At 40.6% G+C, this 19,012-nt stretch overlaps 1 protein-coding gene across 14 annotated transcripts in view; it reads left to right on the plus strand.

The window, feature by feature from the left end:
* The window catches only part of LIMCH1 (LIM and calponin homology domains 1), a 281,384-nt gene that overhangs the window by 183,860 nt on the left and 78,512 nt on the right, over positions 1-19,012 (plus strand). For 8 of the 14 annotated variants that reach the window (XM_006111913.4, XM_075930517.2, XM_075930518.2 and 5 more), the window contains 6 exons: positions 916-1,168; positions 1,849-2,127; positions 12,356-12,640; positions 14,183-14,437; positions 15,799-16,143; positions 17,743-18,036. In XM_006111913.4, coding sequence (XP_006111975.3) covers positions 916-1,168; positions 1,849-2,127; positions 12,356-12,640; positions 14,183-14,437; positions 15,799-16,143; positions 17,743-18,036 — 1,711 coding nt within the window. Of the gene's footprint in view, positions 1-915; positions 1,169-1,848; positions 2,128-12,355; positions 12,641-14,182; positions 14,438-15,798; positions 16,144-17,742; positions 18,037-19,012 lie in introns of those variants that run through there. The other 6 variants (XM_075930515.2, XM_075930525.2, XM_075930520.2 and 3 more) reach the window with 6 other exon arrangements.

A 19,012-nucleotide genomic window follows, 5' to 3' on the forward strand; every position in this document is an offset into this window, starting at 1 on the left:
ATGCAGAGACTTTCAGCCCGTGTACTACCCCTCTACAGTTGGTGGAAACGCTCCTTGTGAAGACGTGCACCACTACAGAAAAGAAGGAAAAGTGGACATCAAACAACATAGTAATTACCACAGTGGTTGTAAGTTGACTTAAAGTAGGTCAGCTTAAGGCTGTAGTATAGATCTGAGTTGCTTGGTTTACAATTGCCCCAATTATGCCTATCTTGGGGGTATCAAAATTGGCTTAGCATCATTCTGAAAAGAGATGGCATTTGCCTATTCCTGGAGAAAGTAGAGCTGGGTAGGAATGTTTTGACATAATTGTTGAAAAATGCAGATTTTCAAAACATTCCAGTTTCATTGTGACTTTCACCAGGAGCTATTTCAAGTTCAGGATAGACAAAATAAAGTTAGAGACATAGACACTCTCACCACCTCACCCAGAATAACCAGTAGTGTGGCTTTTAAGGTTGGGATGTGGCAGACCCAGGATCAAACTTGGGTTCAGGTAAACTTGAGGCTAGAACAATACAGTTGATTTTATCAAGCCTTTGAAAATGTAACTTGCTGTGACCTTTTTCTTGTATTAGGCTTTGGTTTTTGGCTGCATAAGATAGGTCCCTAAAATAAATATTTATTTGCTACTGCTTATAGGGGGTGTGCCTGGTATTTTCACTAACTGATTTAAAATAGGAATATAAATCCACTGTACCTAGCTGTGTGTTGGAAGTTTCTATGACAAATGTCATTTCAACAGGGGTTGTCCTCCTTATTTAAAAAAAGAGAAATCTCTGAAGATGTTGTAGTTATTTGTAGTATTTTGGACCATTGTTATAAAATGCTGTTGTATTTTTAAGTAAGGATTTTGTTTCCATGTTGGCAAGTTTGAGTAAAAATTATCTTTTTTTTTCTCTTATCCCTCAATAGGGAGAGGTAGTGACTCTGAGTCGGATTTGCCACATCGAAAGATGCCAGATGTGAAAAAAGATGATATGTCTGCGAGGCGGACATCGTATGGTGAACCTAAATCAGTTGTGCCTTTTAACCAGTATCTCCCAAATAAGAGTAACCAGACTGCCTATATACCAGCTCCTCTTCGGAAAAAGAAAGCTGAACGAGAGGAGTATCGAAAGAGCTGGAGTACTGCTACTTCACCACTTGGAGGAGAAAAGCCTTTCAGGTAAGGCTTTGGTCAAGATCCCGTGTCCTCCTTATTCAGTGATGTTACTTTTTTAACCTTTAACAAATCATGACCTTTAAAAGTGCACAATGCTTTGTACAACTGACAAAATAGATCTTACTTAGAACTAACTCGTAGATTTTACCCTATTGTTTCAAACAACAGAAGAGCAATAAGCCCATGAGTGAAAGGTCATGTAATACAGACTTGGATAATGTCAGTGTTGTTCACTGTGCAGTGAAATGTTGGTTGTGAATTATTCAGTGCTGCAGTACATGTTAACTGTTTAAAACTGAAATATTGGTTTGTTTAAATGACATATTTAAGAAAGTATTAAAATAACTGTCAAAAGTTTGTTTGTTGCTCTTTGTGGTCTTTGATAATGCAAGTCAGTTTTCAAGAGGTGTTTCATTTTCAGTGAATACGTCTTCATGTGATATATATTAATCAACTTAGTTATCTCTCTGTTCTTCAATTTTGAAAATAATTCTATTGTGCATCAGTTACATTAATTTAGTTTTAGCATGTACTCTAAGATTTCATATATTTTATCCTTAAGGTTTTTTATTTTAATTTGTCTTCAAAATAGCATGATTAGCCAAAATATTATTTGAAATGTTAGTATCAGCAAATGCATGCGGAAAGTAATGTACAGTAAACGACCTTGTATAACTCACTAGCAAAAATACCCCTGAAACCATAGAAGAAGAACAAAATGAGGTACCAAGACAACATGAACAGGAGCATGTGGGATGCATGGCTTCCAGGACAAACCCCAGTAAAAGTCAAGTAGATTTCAATCAAAATGAAGGAGGTGCTACAGGTCAGTTTCCTTCAAGTAGTGGCAAAGAAACTGCAGTGCACAAGTGCAAAGACAAAGATGCAGAAGAGATCACAAAGTTACAAAGGCTTGAACAAGCTGGTATAAAGGTCATTCCAGCAGCACAACGCTATGGCAGGTTAGCTCAAAGTGTGTGGTTTTGTGCACGCTTCACATTTTAAAATGTTGCGATTGTATGGGTTTTTCCTCATTCAGCCATTATTTCTCATAACAACAACACATCTACTAAGCACTTGCATTTTCTGCTGTTTCAGTTGCAACTAATTAGATTTTAGAAAAGATTTAGGTGTGAAAAAGCTTGTGACATGGCAATCATGCATTGGAATGCTATATGGTGTTAAATACATTTGCGACACTATAACTTGGGTGGAAACAAAGTTCAAGAAACAAAAACTGCTGAGAACAAGAAAACTTGTAAAACTTCCATTTGATACCATCTTGGATTCGCTCAAAAAAACCCAAAACAAAACCTATGTTACTATATGATGCCTTGTTTGGGCGAGGGTTCTAGAAATTCTTTAATACTCTTCTTATTATTGGAACATTTCAGTAACAAGTTGCTGAATCACTCTCATTTTAAGTGGTTAATATTTTTAACTTTTTTACTAAAGGAAGTATTTAATTTTAAAGACAGGAACTATAAAATGCACTGCTTGTTAACACCTGCACCAAGTAAAGCATGTTGATATAGTTCAGCAGTCGTTCTTTGACTATAGCTAACCACAGAATGGCCATCTTTATTGATCGTTTGACTGATGTTGTGTGGTTTTGTATTTTTGTTTGTTTGTTTTACTTAAGATGGTTATTTCTCTTTCTTTATATCAAAAGTCTGACAATGGAATAACTTAATCTCCTTTCAGTCACGATTATGTGGGGTCCCTCTGAAAACTAGCTGTTTCTCTTGAGGTTACCTCCCTAAGCAAAACTTTTAACTGGTATAACCAGGATAGTCCTTTAAAAATTGTGAAATGGTTTGATTAAACGGTAAGTGTCCAACTTTCTGCTTGTCCAACCTCTTATCTTCTGGAACATCAATGAAAAGTGTTCAGAATTTTATTCTCAAAAAATAAAAGCTTCATTAAGCTTGAAGTTAAAATAATAAATTAGAGATTGGGGTACAGTACTGGCAATATATGTACAGAACCCAGTTCGATGGGATCCTGACTTCAGTTGGGAACTCTAAAAGTTGTTCTACAAATAATAGCTAATGGACAACATTGGGGAGAGCTATCAAATGAAGTTATATAGTTAAATTGGAAGTATGGATGCATGTATATATTCTGCTTCCTTTGGACTTGTTTTATTATTCTAAAGGTATGCTGTCTCTTTACAAACAATAACATACTTTTTGTATATCAGTAATACACATTGTAACCAATGCGTGCATTAACTAAGACACTGAAGAGCTATATAAGATAACAGACAAAATAAGTGCTACGCTAGGACATAAGCCAAAATACTAATAAAAAGAATTTGTGATCAGCCATAAATTACAGCCCCATCCTGCCTCAGCTAATCGCAGGCTGCCGGTCAGTAGTTCAGAAACCAGAAAGATAATAGTGCAAGCACATATTGAGTCCAAGACAATAGTGCTGTTTGGCAATCCAAGGTGTAACAAACAATATTTATAGCCTGTATTTATTTTTATTTTTTTTAGAGGATGCTTACAGCCTTTAGCTGTCAGTCCCCCTACTCCAATCCTGCATTTCTTTACTGATTTTTAATCTCCAAGGCTGATTGGCGTGTACACAAGTGTATGGTTCAGCAGGGATTCTGATCTCCTTCTTTTACTAAGTGCCTTTGTGCTACTTTAGCAGGAAGAAGGAGGAACAGTAATTGGTGATGCTTGTTCCCTGCTCCCAGTAGGAGCTCTCTAACTTATCAACTAAGTGCAATTCCTGCAGATGGCAGCAGGCGTGTTCAAAGGCACTAATGGCTTTCTGCACTAGCTAAACAGCTGAAGTACAAAGAACCGAGCTTGCAGGAGAAGCTCAGTTTTGCAGCCATGGGCAGTTGGTGCAGCAGGGGCTGGGGGAGGTATGCCCCAAGCCTCACCTACAGCCTCGCCCCCTCTTCTGAGGCCCCCTTTCATGGAGAGGGGAGGAGATGGGGTAGCACACAGAGCACATAGGCCTATGTTAGTTAGTGATCCACATGGCAACTGCTTTTCTTGGCAAGTCCCTCATCAGTGAGAAGTGTTGTATCTGCAGGCCCTTTTGACCCAGGACGGAGTTCTCTCAAGGTGTTACTTATGGTGTCTGCCCTCGCTCCCCAGGACCAATGTTCTGACTCTGCCCTGAGTACGTGTGACGTAGTGCAGAGCATTCCCCTGACACTGTCGACCAGCCAACACAAGGTGTCTTCAGTGGCTCCATCCAAGAGAACCAAAAAATCAGGCAAGGACAAGTTCCCCGGAAGCCCAAACAAATGGAGGAATGCAGGAAAGAACAAGTGCTGGACAAGGTTTCAGCCTAGGTGGAGCAGAGTAATCCTGTGTGCTCCTTGCCACCCTCCCCAAGCATCCAGGTCCCTTCCACCCCGGAGGCATTCCAGGTGGCCCAGGACATCATCTTCATGCTGGTGCTGCCAATGCCAGTAGTGTCAGGGCCTCACCAGAGAGGCTGGGTCTAAAGGAAGGTTTCCTCAGACGTGATTTCCTTCTTCCTTGGACAGAAGGCCTCATGTATGGACAGGGCTGGATTAAGGCGGGGGCTAGCTGGGCAGCTGCCTGGGGCACCAACCTATGGGGGGCGCCTGATGGCATCTGTAAGGGGCGCTCGATTGCACCTGTAAGGTCCGCAGCGTGCCGGGGCATAGGAATGGCTCAAGCCGACCTTGTGTATGCATCTCTGTCATTTCCAGTGTTCAACAAGGACTTGCAGAAGATCAAACAGGACACAGCACAAGTAATACTCATCGTACCAGCATGGCCATGCCAGCATTGTTACGGCACTTCCATGAGTCTTAGTGAAGCAGCTTCTGCCTTTTGCCAGTCTACACGGATCTACTATCACAGGATCACGGCTGCTTTCTTTCTGTAAGAAGGCCTTTTTAGTGGCAATTATGTCATCTGGGAGAGTATTTGAAGTCGGAACCCCCGTACATAGTTTTTTCAAGGATAAGGTACAGCTCAGGCCTCACTTGGCCTTCTTTCCCAAAGTCATTTCTGCTGTCCATACAGGTCAGGATATCTTCCTTCTAGTCTTCTACCTCAAGTCCCATAAGACTAGTGAGGAAAGGCACCTCAGTGCTCTGGACTTCAGGAGGGTCCTTGTTTTTTACCTAGAATAGATAAAGCCCTTTTGTAAGACCTCCCAGCTATTTGTGGTCTACTCTGAATCTTTCAAAGGTCCTCACAGAGGATTTCCAAGTGAATCATCTCCTGTATTGGGGCATGCTACAGCTTGACTGCCCTAGTTGGTGAGGGCAAATTCTCTTTGGGGGCCTTCCTGACACATATTCCCATTCAGAGCAATCAGCAAGACTGCAATGTGGTCTTTGGTACTTATGTTCATGGCCCATTATGCCATCATGCAGCAGGCCTGCGATGACACTGGGTTCAGCAAAGCAGTGTTGCTTTCAGCATGTCCTAAAACTTCTACCCATCTCCACTGATACTGCTTAGACTTACCGACATTGAGTGGTCATGAGCAAGCACTTGAAAAAGAAAAGACTGTTACCTGTTTCCATATCTTGTGTTCTTCGAGATGTGTTGCTCACGTCCATCCAATTTCCCACCCTCCTTTCCTCTCTGTCGGAGTTTCTGACAAGAAGGAACTGAAGGAGTCAGGCAGGCCCTGTAGAGCGTGGCATGTGTGTACCACTCCATGGGGTGCTGGAGCCAGTCCCCTACAGATATTACTGAAGGAAAATTTTCTGGCACCAGTGCTTGCGGCGAACACATATGCTTGTGTTGAGTGGACATGAACAACACATCTTGAAGAACACCAGTTATGGAAAAAGGTACAGGTCTTTTACAGCATGTGTTAGTAGGAAATGGAGAACAGGAAAGGAGGAGAGATGGGGCAGATAACAGGATAAAGTGAGGGAGGTAGGTCGACTTTTGTATTCTTTTTTGCCCATTCATGTTGCCCCGTCTTTGAATCGCTCCATTGTCTTCCCTTCTTCCCTTGGCTCCATTGGCTCCTCTACATCATATTCAAGCTGCTTGTCCTATAATTCAAGGACATACATAGCTCTGCTCCTTCATAACTTTCTTATTCTGGACGCTTGTGTTTTTCTTCCATCTCTTCTGCTCCACCCATGATTCGAGCCTGGCTGTTTCTCCCACAACTCTGTTTTCTTCCATACTATTTCTTATCTATGAACACTCTCAGCTCGTCTGCAATGCATTAGCCTTTCCATGTTCCAGTCCGCTGATGACCCAAATGTGCTGTGATGCCTACAAGGTATTAAGTGGTTAATAATGGCAAACCTGAAGGGCACTGGGGATACACTATGGCCCCAATCTAGCAAGCACTTAAGCAAGTGTTCAAATGAGTTGATCGTATACCAACTATTTGTTATTTATTTGTATTATCATGCATGTAAGAGCCCTAGTCATGGACCAGGACTTCATTGTGCATGGCAGGAATCCACAGTTGTTACCAAATGGTATGCATGTTGGAAATAATTTTCTGAAGGTACTACCTCTCAGTGAGAACTTACTGCTTTATCTGAAAATAATTCAGGGAGGCTGATGGAGAGAAGAAAATGGAGGGTATGGGGTAAGTTGGAGGAACCCTCAGCAAGACCCATTGACTGGAATTTGGGTTCTGTCTGAACATTAGAATACCACTGACAGAAGTAGTAGTAATAAATGTTGAGGGGCACTCTGCATTTCACAAGGCATAGTATACACACACATGCAGTTTTTTTATTACTAAAAGATTTACCTAGTGTTGCTCGAGTCATTAACTAATTTTTGGTTTTTAGAAAATAAAATGAAAATATACATGCTTCATTTAAATCATTGCTCTGGGGTAGGACTAGGGATGAGGGGTTCAGTAAGCAGGCTGCCCCAGGGAGAGAGGACTACCCCAGCCCTCTCACCACAGCAGCTTGGAACCATTTGAGAAGTGCCTCTTAATGGTCACTGCAGCTCCAGTTAGCACATCCAACGGAGGGGTGCATGTCCCTTGGCTGGGGAAGGTCCAGGTTCATTTGCCCCCTGCGCTCCCTAGTCAGAGTGTGGAATCAAGTAAACAGTGCACTTCCCCTCACTCCCTGACAAAATGAAACAGCCAGCAATGTCCCCATGTGAATGGGGGTGGGGAGAGAAGCTTGTGTCTCCATCCTGTTCTCCCTAAAGGGTGCCTGAGGGTGGGAAACTCAGGCCTGGGGCAGTCCTGGATGGGGAGGACTTTTTTTTAAAAGGGATGCAAATTAGACGTATCGCAATTGCTAATGAAGCGGGGATTCCCAAATCTCCCCCGCTTCATTAGCATAAAAATGGCTGCCACTTTTTTTCAGCACGAGCTTTGCCGGAAAAAAGCTCCAGTCTAGACGTGGATCTTTCGGAAAATAAAGCCTTTTCCGAAAGATCCCTTATCCCTCTTAAAATAAGGGATAAGGGATCTTTCGGAAAAGGCTTTATTTTCCGAAAGATCCGCATCTAGACTGGCGCTTTTTTCCGGCAAAGCTCCGTGCCGAAAAAAAGTGGCAGCCATTTTTATGCTAATGAAGCGGGGGAGATTTGGGAATCCCCGCTTCATTAGCAATTGCGATACGTCTAATTTGCATCCCTTTTATGAAAAAGGGATGCAATCTAGATGTAGCCTTAAAATTATAAGAGGAAGCTGTATACCTAATTTGGTGGTCCTAACTCTTGCTGTTTAGGAGTTCTTGAACAAATGGATGAATGGACAAATGCTTGGTTATATAGCAGATGTATTTGTCAGTTCAACTCCACTTCATCCATTGCTGCTTCTCTGGTATCCAAAGGAACATAACATTTAAATAAAAAGAGTTTTGCCGTACCAAGGCATCCGAAAAATAGGTTATTATTGTAATGTAATATAAATTGTATTTGTTGCTTCTTGAGGAAAACCTTTATAGCTCACCTGGCTCTGTCACGTATGAGTAATGTAATTATGCCAAGTTTGTGGCAGTAAAATGATGCATGTTGTTTTCACATCTTATGGTACTATGTAGTCAGTAGTGCTTGGATTGCTAAATGTCTCCCATGTGACTAAGAACATGTCCCTCCCATGAGGTGTACAACGTACTGTTGGCTAGGTGATGGTATTTTTTATTTCCTTTACTGACCTGAAATTGTAGAAAAAATCTGACCCATTGGTAACATTCTGAAGGCAACTCATCAAAATTTACTCTCCTGAGGAATTCCAATTATTCTGTAGAGTGGAAGGTCCAGTGACTAGGGTGATAACTAATTACCTGGTTATTTAGAAGAACTAAATGCTCAATCCATGCTACACCACAGACTGTGTGTCACCTTGGGCAAGTCAATCAGTATTTTTGCCCCTGATTTCCCTCTCTGCAAAACACCTCACCCTGGTGTATTGAGGATATACGCATTAGAGATACAACAGCAATGAAGCCATAGAAGTGCACAGAATATCTATAGATTCCACTGCCTTTGTGATCATTGTTAATCCATAAAACACAAAATAAAAAGAGCTCCATGTGGCATTTCCTTTTGCATATTCCTCCTGGAAATTTTCTTTGAATGAACTTAAACTCTGTTACTTCACAAACGCAAGAACTGCTCATCGCAGTGATGCATAAACCATTGCATAACCTTTTGACCTTTTAAACTAGTGGTTCTCAAACTTTTTTTTCACAGACCACTTGAAAATTGCTGAGGGTCTCCGTGGACCACTTCATGATCTTTCCAAATGTCTCTACCCCTCTGCAGCAGCTACTGAGCTGGAAAAGGGAAGTGGAGCCTCTCCCTCTCTCCCCCCACCACAGCAGCCACAGAACGGGGACTGGGAAGAAATGCTATTTCCCCAGCAGCCTGGAGCTGGGGCAAGTTGCTTCGTTCTCTGGCTGCTGCAGCCAAACTGATTTGTGGGAGTACTGTCCCCCTGTGCCTCTGCCAGAATTTTAATTGCTACATAGGATACCTCTTCTCGTGCTCCTCTTGTCTTTCCGGGTGGCACTCTTTTCCCCTGCAGGCATCCGTTACCCCTGGCCACAGCCTTTCAAGCCCCAAATTTTCCCCCACCTCCTTTTCTCACCCCACTGCCTCCCTCCTGTCTCCTATTTTCAAGGTCACCCTCTCATCTTACATGTGCATCTTCTCCAGGCTCAGGCACTTAATTAGTCCTCCACCTGTGCAGCTCCACTAATTAGGTGGGGTGATTACTTCATTTTCTTGTGTGCACATGCCCAGATTGTGGACTACCTGAAAGGAACTTGCAGACCACTGATGGACCACAGACAACAGTTTGAGAGCCTCTGTATTAAACTGTTCATAATCACAGGAAGGTGAAGAGCATCTAATTTTTAAACAAGTGTGTGACTCCTCTGCAACGCATAAAACTGTCATTAATTCCTTCAAACTTTTCTTGGAATTACAACATTGGATTTGGAAGAAAGCCCATTGAGTTGCCTTGAATTTGAAAGATTGGGCTACTGGATAATATTACCAATATAATCAGAAGCACAATAACTTTGTGCCAATAAATATATACAAAGTTCACAGTGACTTGGAAACCTACTAGCATCTCAGGGGAAAGAGAGGCGATTTTAAATTGTTCCCATTCATTCCTTGGCATAGGCCTGGCTAACTTTTCAACACTCTCTGTGGCCCTATGGAATCCTTCTATTGCATCTTTGTTTTAAAATCTAAAATGAGAATGTTAAAGTTTGGCTGAAAAGGCAGCTGGAGCTATATATGGTCAAGAGATAAAAATGGGTTTGAAATAATCAGAAAACTTAAATTTAAAAAATTACAGTAAACAATTTTAACAGTATTGATTGTAAAAATAGGGGAGAAAATGTGCAGACTCTTGAGCTGTTGCCATTATTTTAGTGGCTTCATTTGACCATTTTTTCTAATTTAGATGGTGTGCAGTGTGGAAAAATGAGGCATGAGATCTGAACCCTGTAATATGACTACTGTATATTAATCTATCTTGTAACACTCTAAAAATATAGATAAATAAGCTTTTAATTTTTTTCCGGTGAGTATAGATATATGTAAAATATTTTTCATTAACTTCTCATGTAAAAAGTGATTCAGATTGGATGGGCATAGTTCATAATTTAGAAGTACAGGCAGTCCCCGGGTTACGTACAAGATAGGGACTGTAAGTTTGTTCTTAAGTTGAATTTGTATGTAAGTCGGAACTGGTACATATTGTAGGGGAAACTCTAGCCAAACATTTCTCCAGAGCTCAGTTTTATTCTCCCACACCTCACGTTTTGTTGCGGATTTTCAAAAGAAAATGCAGGTGTTTTCTATAGCTCACCCACGTTTCCCAGTCATAGCAGAGACTTGGAATTAATGTGGCTTTCTCAACTAAAAGTTTTATATATGTTCAGATGTTGTGATTGTGAATACCTGGAGAGGCAGTCTGCTCAAGGCAAGGCTGACCTTGAAATTTGATATCTGTGGCTTCAGTTGAATGGCTTGTGTAAAATTTGGAAGAGCAGCTCAGAGAAAGACCTCTCTCCTCACAGCAGCTTGAAGGGAAAAGTCCTCATGGCAAACAGAAAGTCAGGCTTGCAATGTATTGTCAGCCTTAGGCTACTTATTGCTTAAAGTGCCTTCAAGAAAGTGAGGGTGATTCTCTTGTTGTGTGAGAGTTTTATTTAAAAGTTTTTCTGTGTGTTATTTTAACAGGTCAGTTAATCTCTTACATTCATAACTCTCATGTAGTTTATTGCTGTGCGATAGTATGAAAAACAGTTAGGTTAACTAGGTAAGTAACTAGGCAGTTAGGAAGCATTACAGATTGCTTACAATAAATTTGATATGCTCAAATTTTTTTTAACCTTTTATTTATTAAAGGAACAAGTTACTCATTTGCTATAACAGTGGTTTGAAATGCTTGATTGAAATATAGTGATGAAATTCATATTTATGTTGTATAGAATTTATTTCTCTTGTGCTTTATAAAACTTACATATTTTAAAAATTTGTCATTTTTTATGTAAAAGACATGAATGTAATGAGAACAGGATGTGACCAAATTAAAGAGAAAAAATCATTTAACAGAATGTAAACCATGAAAACTTTATAATTTATATTTGTCTGTAGTTAGTAAAATAAGTAATTAATTAAACAATAAATATCCTAAGAGGTGGATTATTTACCGTGGTGTAGTGAAGAGGGTGTGTGTGGGGGGGGGGAAGAGTTGCCCCCGGGTGCCACGCTAGTGGGGCGCCAATTTAGTCTCCCTCCACTCCCCCTGTCATCCCTCTGCTCGCCTGCTCCTTCTCTGCCCACAACTGCCGGTTGGAGCCGCCTCCGTCCCGCCTCTCTGCTCCCAGCCTGACCTTCCTCCACCTCAGCCAGAGGGGTTAGTGTGTGTGGGGCCCGTCCCCAAACTGGAGGGGGTGGGGTAAGACATGGTACAAGCTCTTCTCTCCTCCCCCCCTCTCCCCCGGGGTCAGGCATAACACTCTCGCTGTGTGTCTGGTTGTAATGATTAAAAAAAAGTTAACTTTTTGAATGTGTGTCTACTCTAATTAAGAAGTTATTGTCTGTCCCTCAATTATTTCCCTCAACTGAGAAGATTTAAATTAATAAAAAATGAAAAAATGCTTGCTTAAACATATTATTATCCATCAGAATTATAAAAAACAAAAATCTAGGTTAGTCAAGTCTAAATAAAGAGGGACTCATTTCTACTTTCTTTTCAAAAGAAATTTTCTGCTTCTTGCTTTACATAGGGGGAAAAGGAAAATATCAAGGGAGGGGAAAGGCACAATTCTAATGACTGTCCAGAGCACAGAAAAATGGCAGTTCCCTTTAGAAGCCAGAATGCTCAATTCTAGGTATCCCAGGATTCTACAGTGATAACTGGAAACAAGATTGGTAGTTTTATATTAAAGCTATTTTCTGTTACCTAAAGTGTCTAAGAATAATGTCACCACTTGTGAATGGCTAAATGTATAATTTGGAGCCTGTGTTCTCTACTTTTCCATTATTACTTTAGCTATGGATGGAAAGGATCCTTCTAACTGTTCATGTTTGGAACTGCAGTTGACCTTCATGATAGCTCTCCTCAAACAAATAAATGAAGGCCTCATCTAAACTAACAGCAGTCTTGAGCACATTTGACTAACAGCACTTATTTTATGGTCTGGAAATGAATGTTGACATTTTCCCCCTTACCGTATCTGGAATTCCATTTAATTTTGCTCTGTGTCAGTCAAAAGCAAATATGTGAAGATAGTAAACCGACCCCAGACATCATCCTTCACAAGCAGAAACCTTCTGTGATACATTGTCAAGGAAAGGATTCTGGATCAGAAGACGAAGCAATATGCAGAGTTCCTGATCTAGAAAAGGATGACTTTGCAGCCCGGAGAGTAAGACTGAATCAGCCCAAAATTCCAGTAACATTTAACCAGTTTTCAGTTGGACCCTATACAAAAAAAGATAAACTGGAAGGTGCTAAAAAATCACTACAGAAGGAAAACCTGGAATTTGTCAGGTGTGCATACTAGCTTTCTCTGTTTATTGCAATATTTAATTTTAAGTGAGATAATATTATTTAGTAGCTAAGACCAATCTGGCCCAACATTTCAATAGAGGATAAATAAACATTCATAAAATTCATATGAATTCTCCATTATTTTTTAAATTTTAATCGAGAATCTTTTTTAAAAAAACCTCTAGTGTTTGCAGTTAAAACATAGTAGAATTGCACTAGAATTTGAGAACTGCAAAGTGCAGTGACTCAAAACTTATAATAAAAAAGAAAAGCACACTGCATGTTTTCAGTGTCCAAAGTAAGAGAAGTCTGGCAATGAATATAAATACTGAAAAGTAAATTTAGAATGTAAGTTTTTCAGTTGCAATCATCTAATGAAAATTTGTAATAAAAATAAGGAAATGTTTGTTGTATTATATATGGCTTTTAACTTAACCCAGTTCTTTGAATCTATGTAAAGAAAGGGCCAAATTCTGTGCTTGGTTATGTAGTTATAGCACTCTGAACTACTTGAGAGATGGGGCCATGTAATTAATGGTGGAATTTATTTAACATTAAATTGGAACCAATCTATTTCCAAAATAATGACTCTCCAGATATTTCAGTCCAGTGCTATACTGGGTTTAAGAAAAGCTATCTATTCTGTAGACACTTCTGTTAAGCAACCATCTTCTGCAGTACATAAGTCTATCTGGTTTTGTTTGTTGATTGTACTATATGAAGCATTTTTAGATAGTGTATGGAGTGTGTGTGTATAAAATAAGTGTAGATCTGCAGGTCTGGTGTAAAAACCTGCAATGAAAAATGGAGAGTAGTACAAATATTTATTTTATAATCCTTTATTTTATTATTTGTGTGTATTCACACTAGATCTGTATTGAATTCTAAATTTGAAATAATACAGGTAACATTAAGCCTACCATGAGATTCTGTCACAATGTGTGTTAGGTGTTCAGCATTTTTAAAATAAGTTTAGATTAGGTTTTCAGTAATATAAAATATTCCCCCAGTCAGTAACAGTATGGCTCATTGACATTTCTAATAAGCATTCTGACATATGAGTAATGTCTTGGCAGGGCATTTGGAGAATATACCACATTAGAAGCCTAGAATTTGGCATCTTGCAAAGCTAATAGACATTGCTCTATACAAATTATTTTAAAATATTAATTCTCCTGCTCTGGTACATTCAGGAACACAACTTGAAATCATTAAATGATTTTAATAATAAGAGAATTGGGCATTGTGACTATCAGAATGAACCTCATTACGAACTAAACACTGTTGCAGTGATTCCAGATTTACTTGTCTGGGTTAAACTCAAAACTATAATCATCCAATGAAACTGTCTTGTTAGAAATCACAGGGTAGTCTAAATGAAACAGTCACATGTTTGCTCAAAGAAACCCCCAACCTTTTTATCTTATTTATCATTTTAGTTTGCTTTTATATGCTGAGCCTCCATTCTTGGCATTCCACTTATCATTGTCTAACCCCTCAAAATGGCTTTTTCTTGCTGATTTGCAATGTGCATTAAATTAGAGCAAACCAGGTACATATGTCCTCAGCGAGGCAAGTTGTGACACACAAAGAAAACCCATTCCTGCAGCCTCAGGATAAGGAGTTGGAGGAAGAGGAGCAGGTGAAAGTGCCTGATATTCAAAGAGATGACCTAGCTAAACGAAGGACTCAAAGTAACTTTACCCAGCAACGAGAATCTCAAGTGTTTGTGAAAGCTTCCATAACAGAAGCAGATTTGGAGACGTGGGACAGACTGAAAGTGTCTGAGGAGCTCAGGTATGTTGTTTTCTGGGGCTATAAGTGAAGGTGGAATGGCAGTAGGGGAGATACATGTTTGACTCTGTCAACTGGCTTTTATTTTTAACTTGAATAGAGCTGTTGAAAATGGTTCTTTAAATACAATCTAGAGCTTAACAAATATGCAGAAGTGATTTGGAACTCCTCTGGCAAAGAATAGCAGTCCTTCACCAGCTTAGTTGTGGGCATTCCCTTTTCTAGCCAAATGTCATCATCTTTCATTTGCTTAGTTATTGGATGATTTCAGTCCTAAGAAAAGCCACCACACTAACTGTCTAACTTTGTGATAGAAGTGTGAGTGTGATGATGCCAACGTCCTGCAAACTCATTTTGACCGCCTCCAAAATATCCTCCTTCTGCAATTAAGACTCAATTTAGAACCTGAACTGTTAAGGATAGGCAAAATTCTGGGTTTCGGCTTAAACCCACCCCCTCTTAAATTGGAAGGAATTTATATTCCATTTTCATCCTTAGCTTCACTGTGTACACCACAATATTCAGAGCCGAATTAAAATTATTTTCTTGGCATTGAAGAGAAGGCATAGAGAGCACCTTATGCAGGGTTTCCCCAGGGCCAGCCCAAGCCATTTGTGCGCTCCGGGAGCGCGGCGCCACCCCCGGGAGTGCGACGCATGTACACCCTGGGTGCGCGGCACATGCACGGTGCTACCTCTACCCAGCCCGGAAGCTCCGCGCGGCGCCCCTACAGTGGGGCACCCCGGGCGGTAGCCCGGTCAGCCCGTACCTTGGGCCAGCTCTGGGTTTCCCAGCCTATGGATCAGGACCCAAATATGGGTTGCCATTACATTTCAGAATGGTCACCAAGTGTCTCCCTAGGTGGCTCTGCCTTCCCTCCTCCTCCCGTTTTTTAATTGCCTTGGGTCAGCAAGTTTTCCTGAATTGTCAAAATGGGTCCCCCTCTGGAAGAGGTTGGGAACCACTGACCTAATCTTCAGTGAAAGAAGCAGCTATTGTATGGCTGTCTGCATTCCCTGAGAATAAGAGGGGTCTGCTGGCTCAGGGGGACATGTCAGTTTAGATTTGGGCATGACCATGGATCCACATCTTGTGTTTAGGGTATTGGTGTGTCATATGCTATACTCCTAAAGAGTAGAGGGCGAGAGCAACCAGAGAGCATGCTTCCCACAGTTTTTCTTGAGGACTTAGTCTATTTCTTGGCTTCCAGCCACATGGACAGTTCACCTCCTTTTATATATTTGGCTCTAAGCACTCTCATTATACACACAAGGATGTTTGCTAGGCTGCTTGTGATTTTTTTTTTTTTTTTTTTTTTTTGCCTTCTAACTTCCTTTGATTCCTTTGTTTCTGGTTCTGACTAGTGAAGAAGACATCAAATGCTCCCAGGATCTGGAACCATCTGCTGAAATTGCAGCAGAAGCAGCTGTTCGTGATGATTTTGCCAACCGCAAAGCAAGAGCATACAAAAAGGCTTCTGGCCCCAAGCAGAGGTTTGTACACTTCGGGCCAGTAACTGAGATTGACCAACTGAAATGGGAGAAGCTTAGTATTGCCAGGGCTGCATCCAACAGTGAAACCACAGAGGAAACTGGGAGGGAAAGTGCTAAGACACAGACGTGTTGTGAATCCTTTGCATCTGCCACAGCCTGCAGCCTCACTAACGCCGGACATAATAATGAAGTCTCCAGGCCACAAAATGATTCCAGGTATTTAATATTGGCTAAGAAACAGGTTACTGAATCCAAAATGAAGCCGCTTCTTGCATGATGCTGACTGGCATGCATGAGGAACGATGTCCTAGCGTAGTTAGAAGCTTCTTATGCATACAGGCTCATTCAGCATTTTGAAGCTGTAATAAATTATCTGGTGTCTTCACAGCATCTAAAAGAGAGAATGAGACCTAGGGTCACACAGAGAAGCATTGTGCAAACTTATTGAGATTTTCACTTGAATTTTTTATCCGTATCAAATCACCAGTTCCACTAGGAATCTGATTAGCTAAGCCTGCTTCTTTTTTGAATTCCAGGGGTTTTGTTTCATGTCCTACTTACGTATTTGATGTAGTGCAGCTTTCACGCCACATTCTGGCGATACTGATTTTTTTCACCCTTGAAGATTATATTTATTTTTCCTTTGAAGATCGGTGGAATCTTTTGAAGGGTATCTATTAAAAGTGAGACATACTGGTTATGTGACTGTGTTTCTGGCATTTAGCTAGGAAAGACTTAAAGTGCTAAGAAGTTACACACTTTGACCAGAATTTACATTCAATTGGCTTCAGTTTCTGTAATCATTCAGCCTATCATCATAGTAAAAAATTGCTAGTTGACACCATTAGCAAATTACTCATTCAAGTAAGTTCATTTATTCCAAAGCATGAGTAAAATTAAATATAAAACCATAAAAATGGATCTCTCTTTTTATCACTCACATGTTTCACTTCATCTGAGATCTCTTCTTTTCACCCCTGCTCTCAATAATTTTTCATCTATAGTAAGATAATATGGTCAGGTAAAGATGAATATTGACAAAGAATCCAGTTGGCTGCCTGTGTTGTGTCTCAGAAGCAAAGTCCAGACGGAGTGAATGGCATGAAAGCAGGGAGGAAGAGCTTGACGGAAGTTCATCAAACATTGAGAGAGATGATATGAAGGCTAGAAGGATGGGAACCTTTTGGAGGCAGACTAGCCCAGTTTGTATTCCACATGCTTCCATGACAGTTATCCATCATCTACTGCAGCAACAAAAAGAAGCAATTTCTGAGCGAGACTTGAAGACTCCATAGAAACCAGAACAGAGGATGGAAACCAGAAAACAGCTTTCTGCTTGCTTTGCATGTGAAGCTGAGTCAGTCTGTGATGCCCTTCTCCTTTTATCAAATAAGGGAAGCTAAGGGGCATTCTACTCATTTCATATGCAATTGTGGCATGTGTTCAGCTCTTGAAATTATTTACAAGACTGTATCCTCTGTACATAAAACTGTTTTCTTCATTACACGTAATGACTTCGATTGCTAATTGCAGTGTAGCATGGACATGGTTATTCATCCTTTGGGTGGTGTTTTTTTTTTTCAATCTATGCTGCTTCATCCAGATTTTATTAAGGCTTCTAAATGAGTAATTGCTTACCTATAAATATGGGTTGCATAAAAATCTCTTTCCTCATTTGCTTAAAAGAATAGCATATGTCATGCTGTTCATTGCAGTTGCCTCTTGTTCACAGTTCCTGTGCTGCTGCTAAAAATGTTAGTTTTCCATCTTTTTCAATGCTCTTCTGAGTAATGGTGCCTAAAATTACCTCACCAGCAGTTTGCCCTTGAATTACACAAAGGAACAACAACGTGGAACACTGTCTCCTGTCTCTGTGGGCAGCAGTGTTACAAGAGAAGAGGAAGATCATTACCTGAATAGGGGTGGGACAAAAAGCCAAGTGAGAGTTCCAGATCTGGAAAGAGATGATATGATGGCAAGAAGAACTGGAGCATTTCTAAAACAGCCCGGACCCTGTATAAAACAGTTCCTTCCTGTTCCTTTTTCAAAGCATCAGAGTAGCCAGGAGAGAACTAAGCAGCTTGTAAAGCCTGAAAAGAAAGCGAAGAGGTAAAGTTATTCTGTTCCAATAGCATCTTTCTTCCCTGTAAGTGCATCTTGGAGGCAAATTTTATGTTTCACTGAAGTATGTTAAAAGTTATCTTTAGGCCTGCAGACAAGGGGAGGCAGAAGGGCAACAGCAGGAACTTTGAGCCCTTTTAAATTGCTGCTGGAGCCCTGGGAAACATATTGCACTCTCTGGCCAGTGCAGAGGGCTGCCTAGCCCCAACACTCATCCCTTCTGCCTGAGGCCCTGCCCCCACCTGGAGCACAGAGCCCCCCCTCTCTTTCCTCCCTGCCTCTCCTCCCCCACTCCCACCGCCTTGCCCAGCCAGGCTGTCAGTCCCACTGGTTATCTTATAACCTTCTGTTTCCAAATATAGTCACACTTACACTAGATAGGATTATTTATAAGAACTCTCATGTTTCAGGGCATAACCCAACTCTCAATTTCAGAAGTTAAGAACCACCTGCCCCCACCCATAGGTAGATTGTTCTTCCATATTATCCAGTTCAGAATTCTTGCATCTTCCTATAAAGTACCTGGAACTGACTACTGTTGGACACAGGATACTGGACTAGATGAACCACTGGCCCAATTAAGTCTGGTAATTACAGTATCCTAATAATACACTAATTATATCTAGAAGTTCTAGATAAATTATAATTAGTTATTATTAAACCCATGTTTTCCAGCAAAAGAACCAGGAGAGTCCATAATGAAGATAGTGATTTGAGGAGTATTGATGATATTCAATAAATTAGGTAGCTGAGCAGGGCTGACATGGTATCAGCTACTGAGCAAAAGATGTAGCTGCTGGGACTAGATCCCTTTTAATCAGGCTTTAAGGAAATCTGTAAGTGCATTGCTCTAGGTGAATAGGGCTGTGTTGGAAGAGTGGAGATTTAGCCTAGTGAAAATCATTGTATCTGCAGGCAATCAAGCGTAGCTCCAAAATGAGCTTTGAAGGGACCTTACTATTCA

This window comes from Pelodiscus sinensis, chromosome 4 (genome assembly GCF_052426305.1).
Source record: "Pelodiscus sinensis isolate ZL-2025 chromosome 4, ASM5242630v1, whole genome shotgun sequence".
NCBI classification, from domain to species: domain Eukaryota; kingdom Metazoa; phylum Chordata; order Testudines; family Trionychidae; genus Pelodiscus; species Pelodiscus sinensis.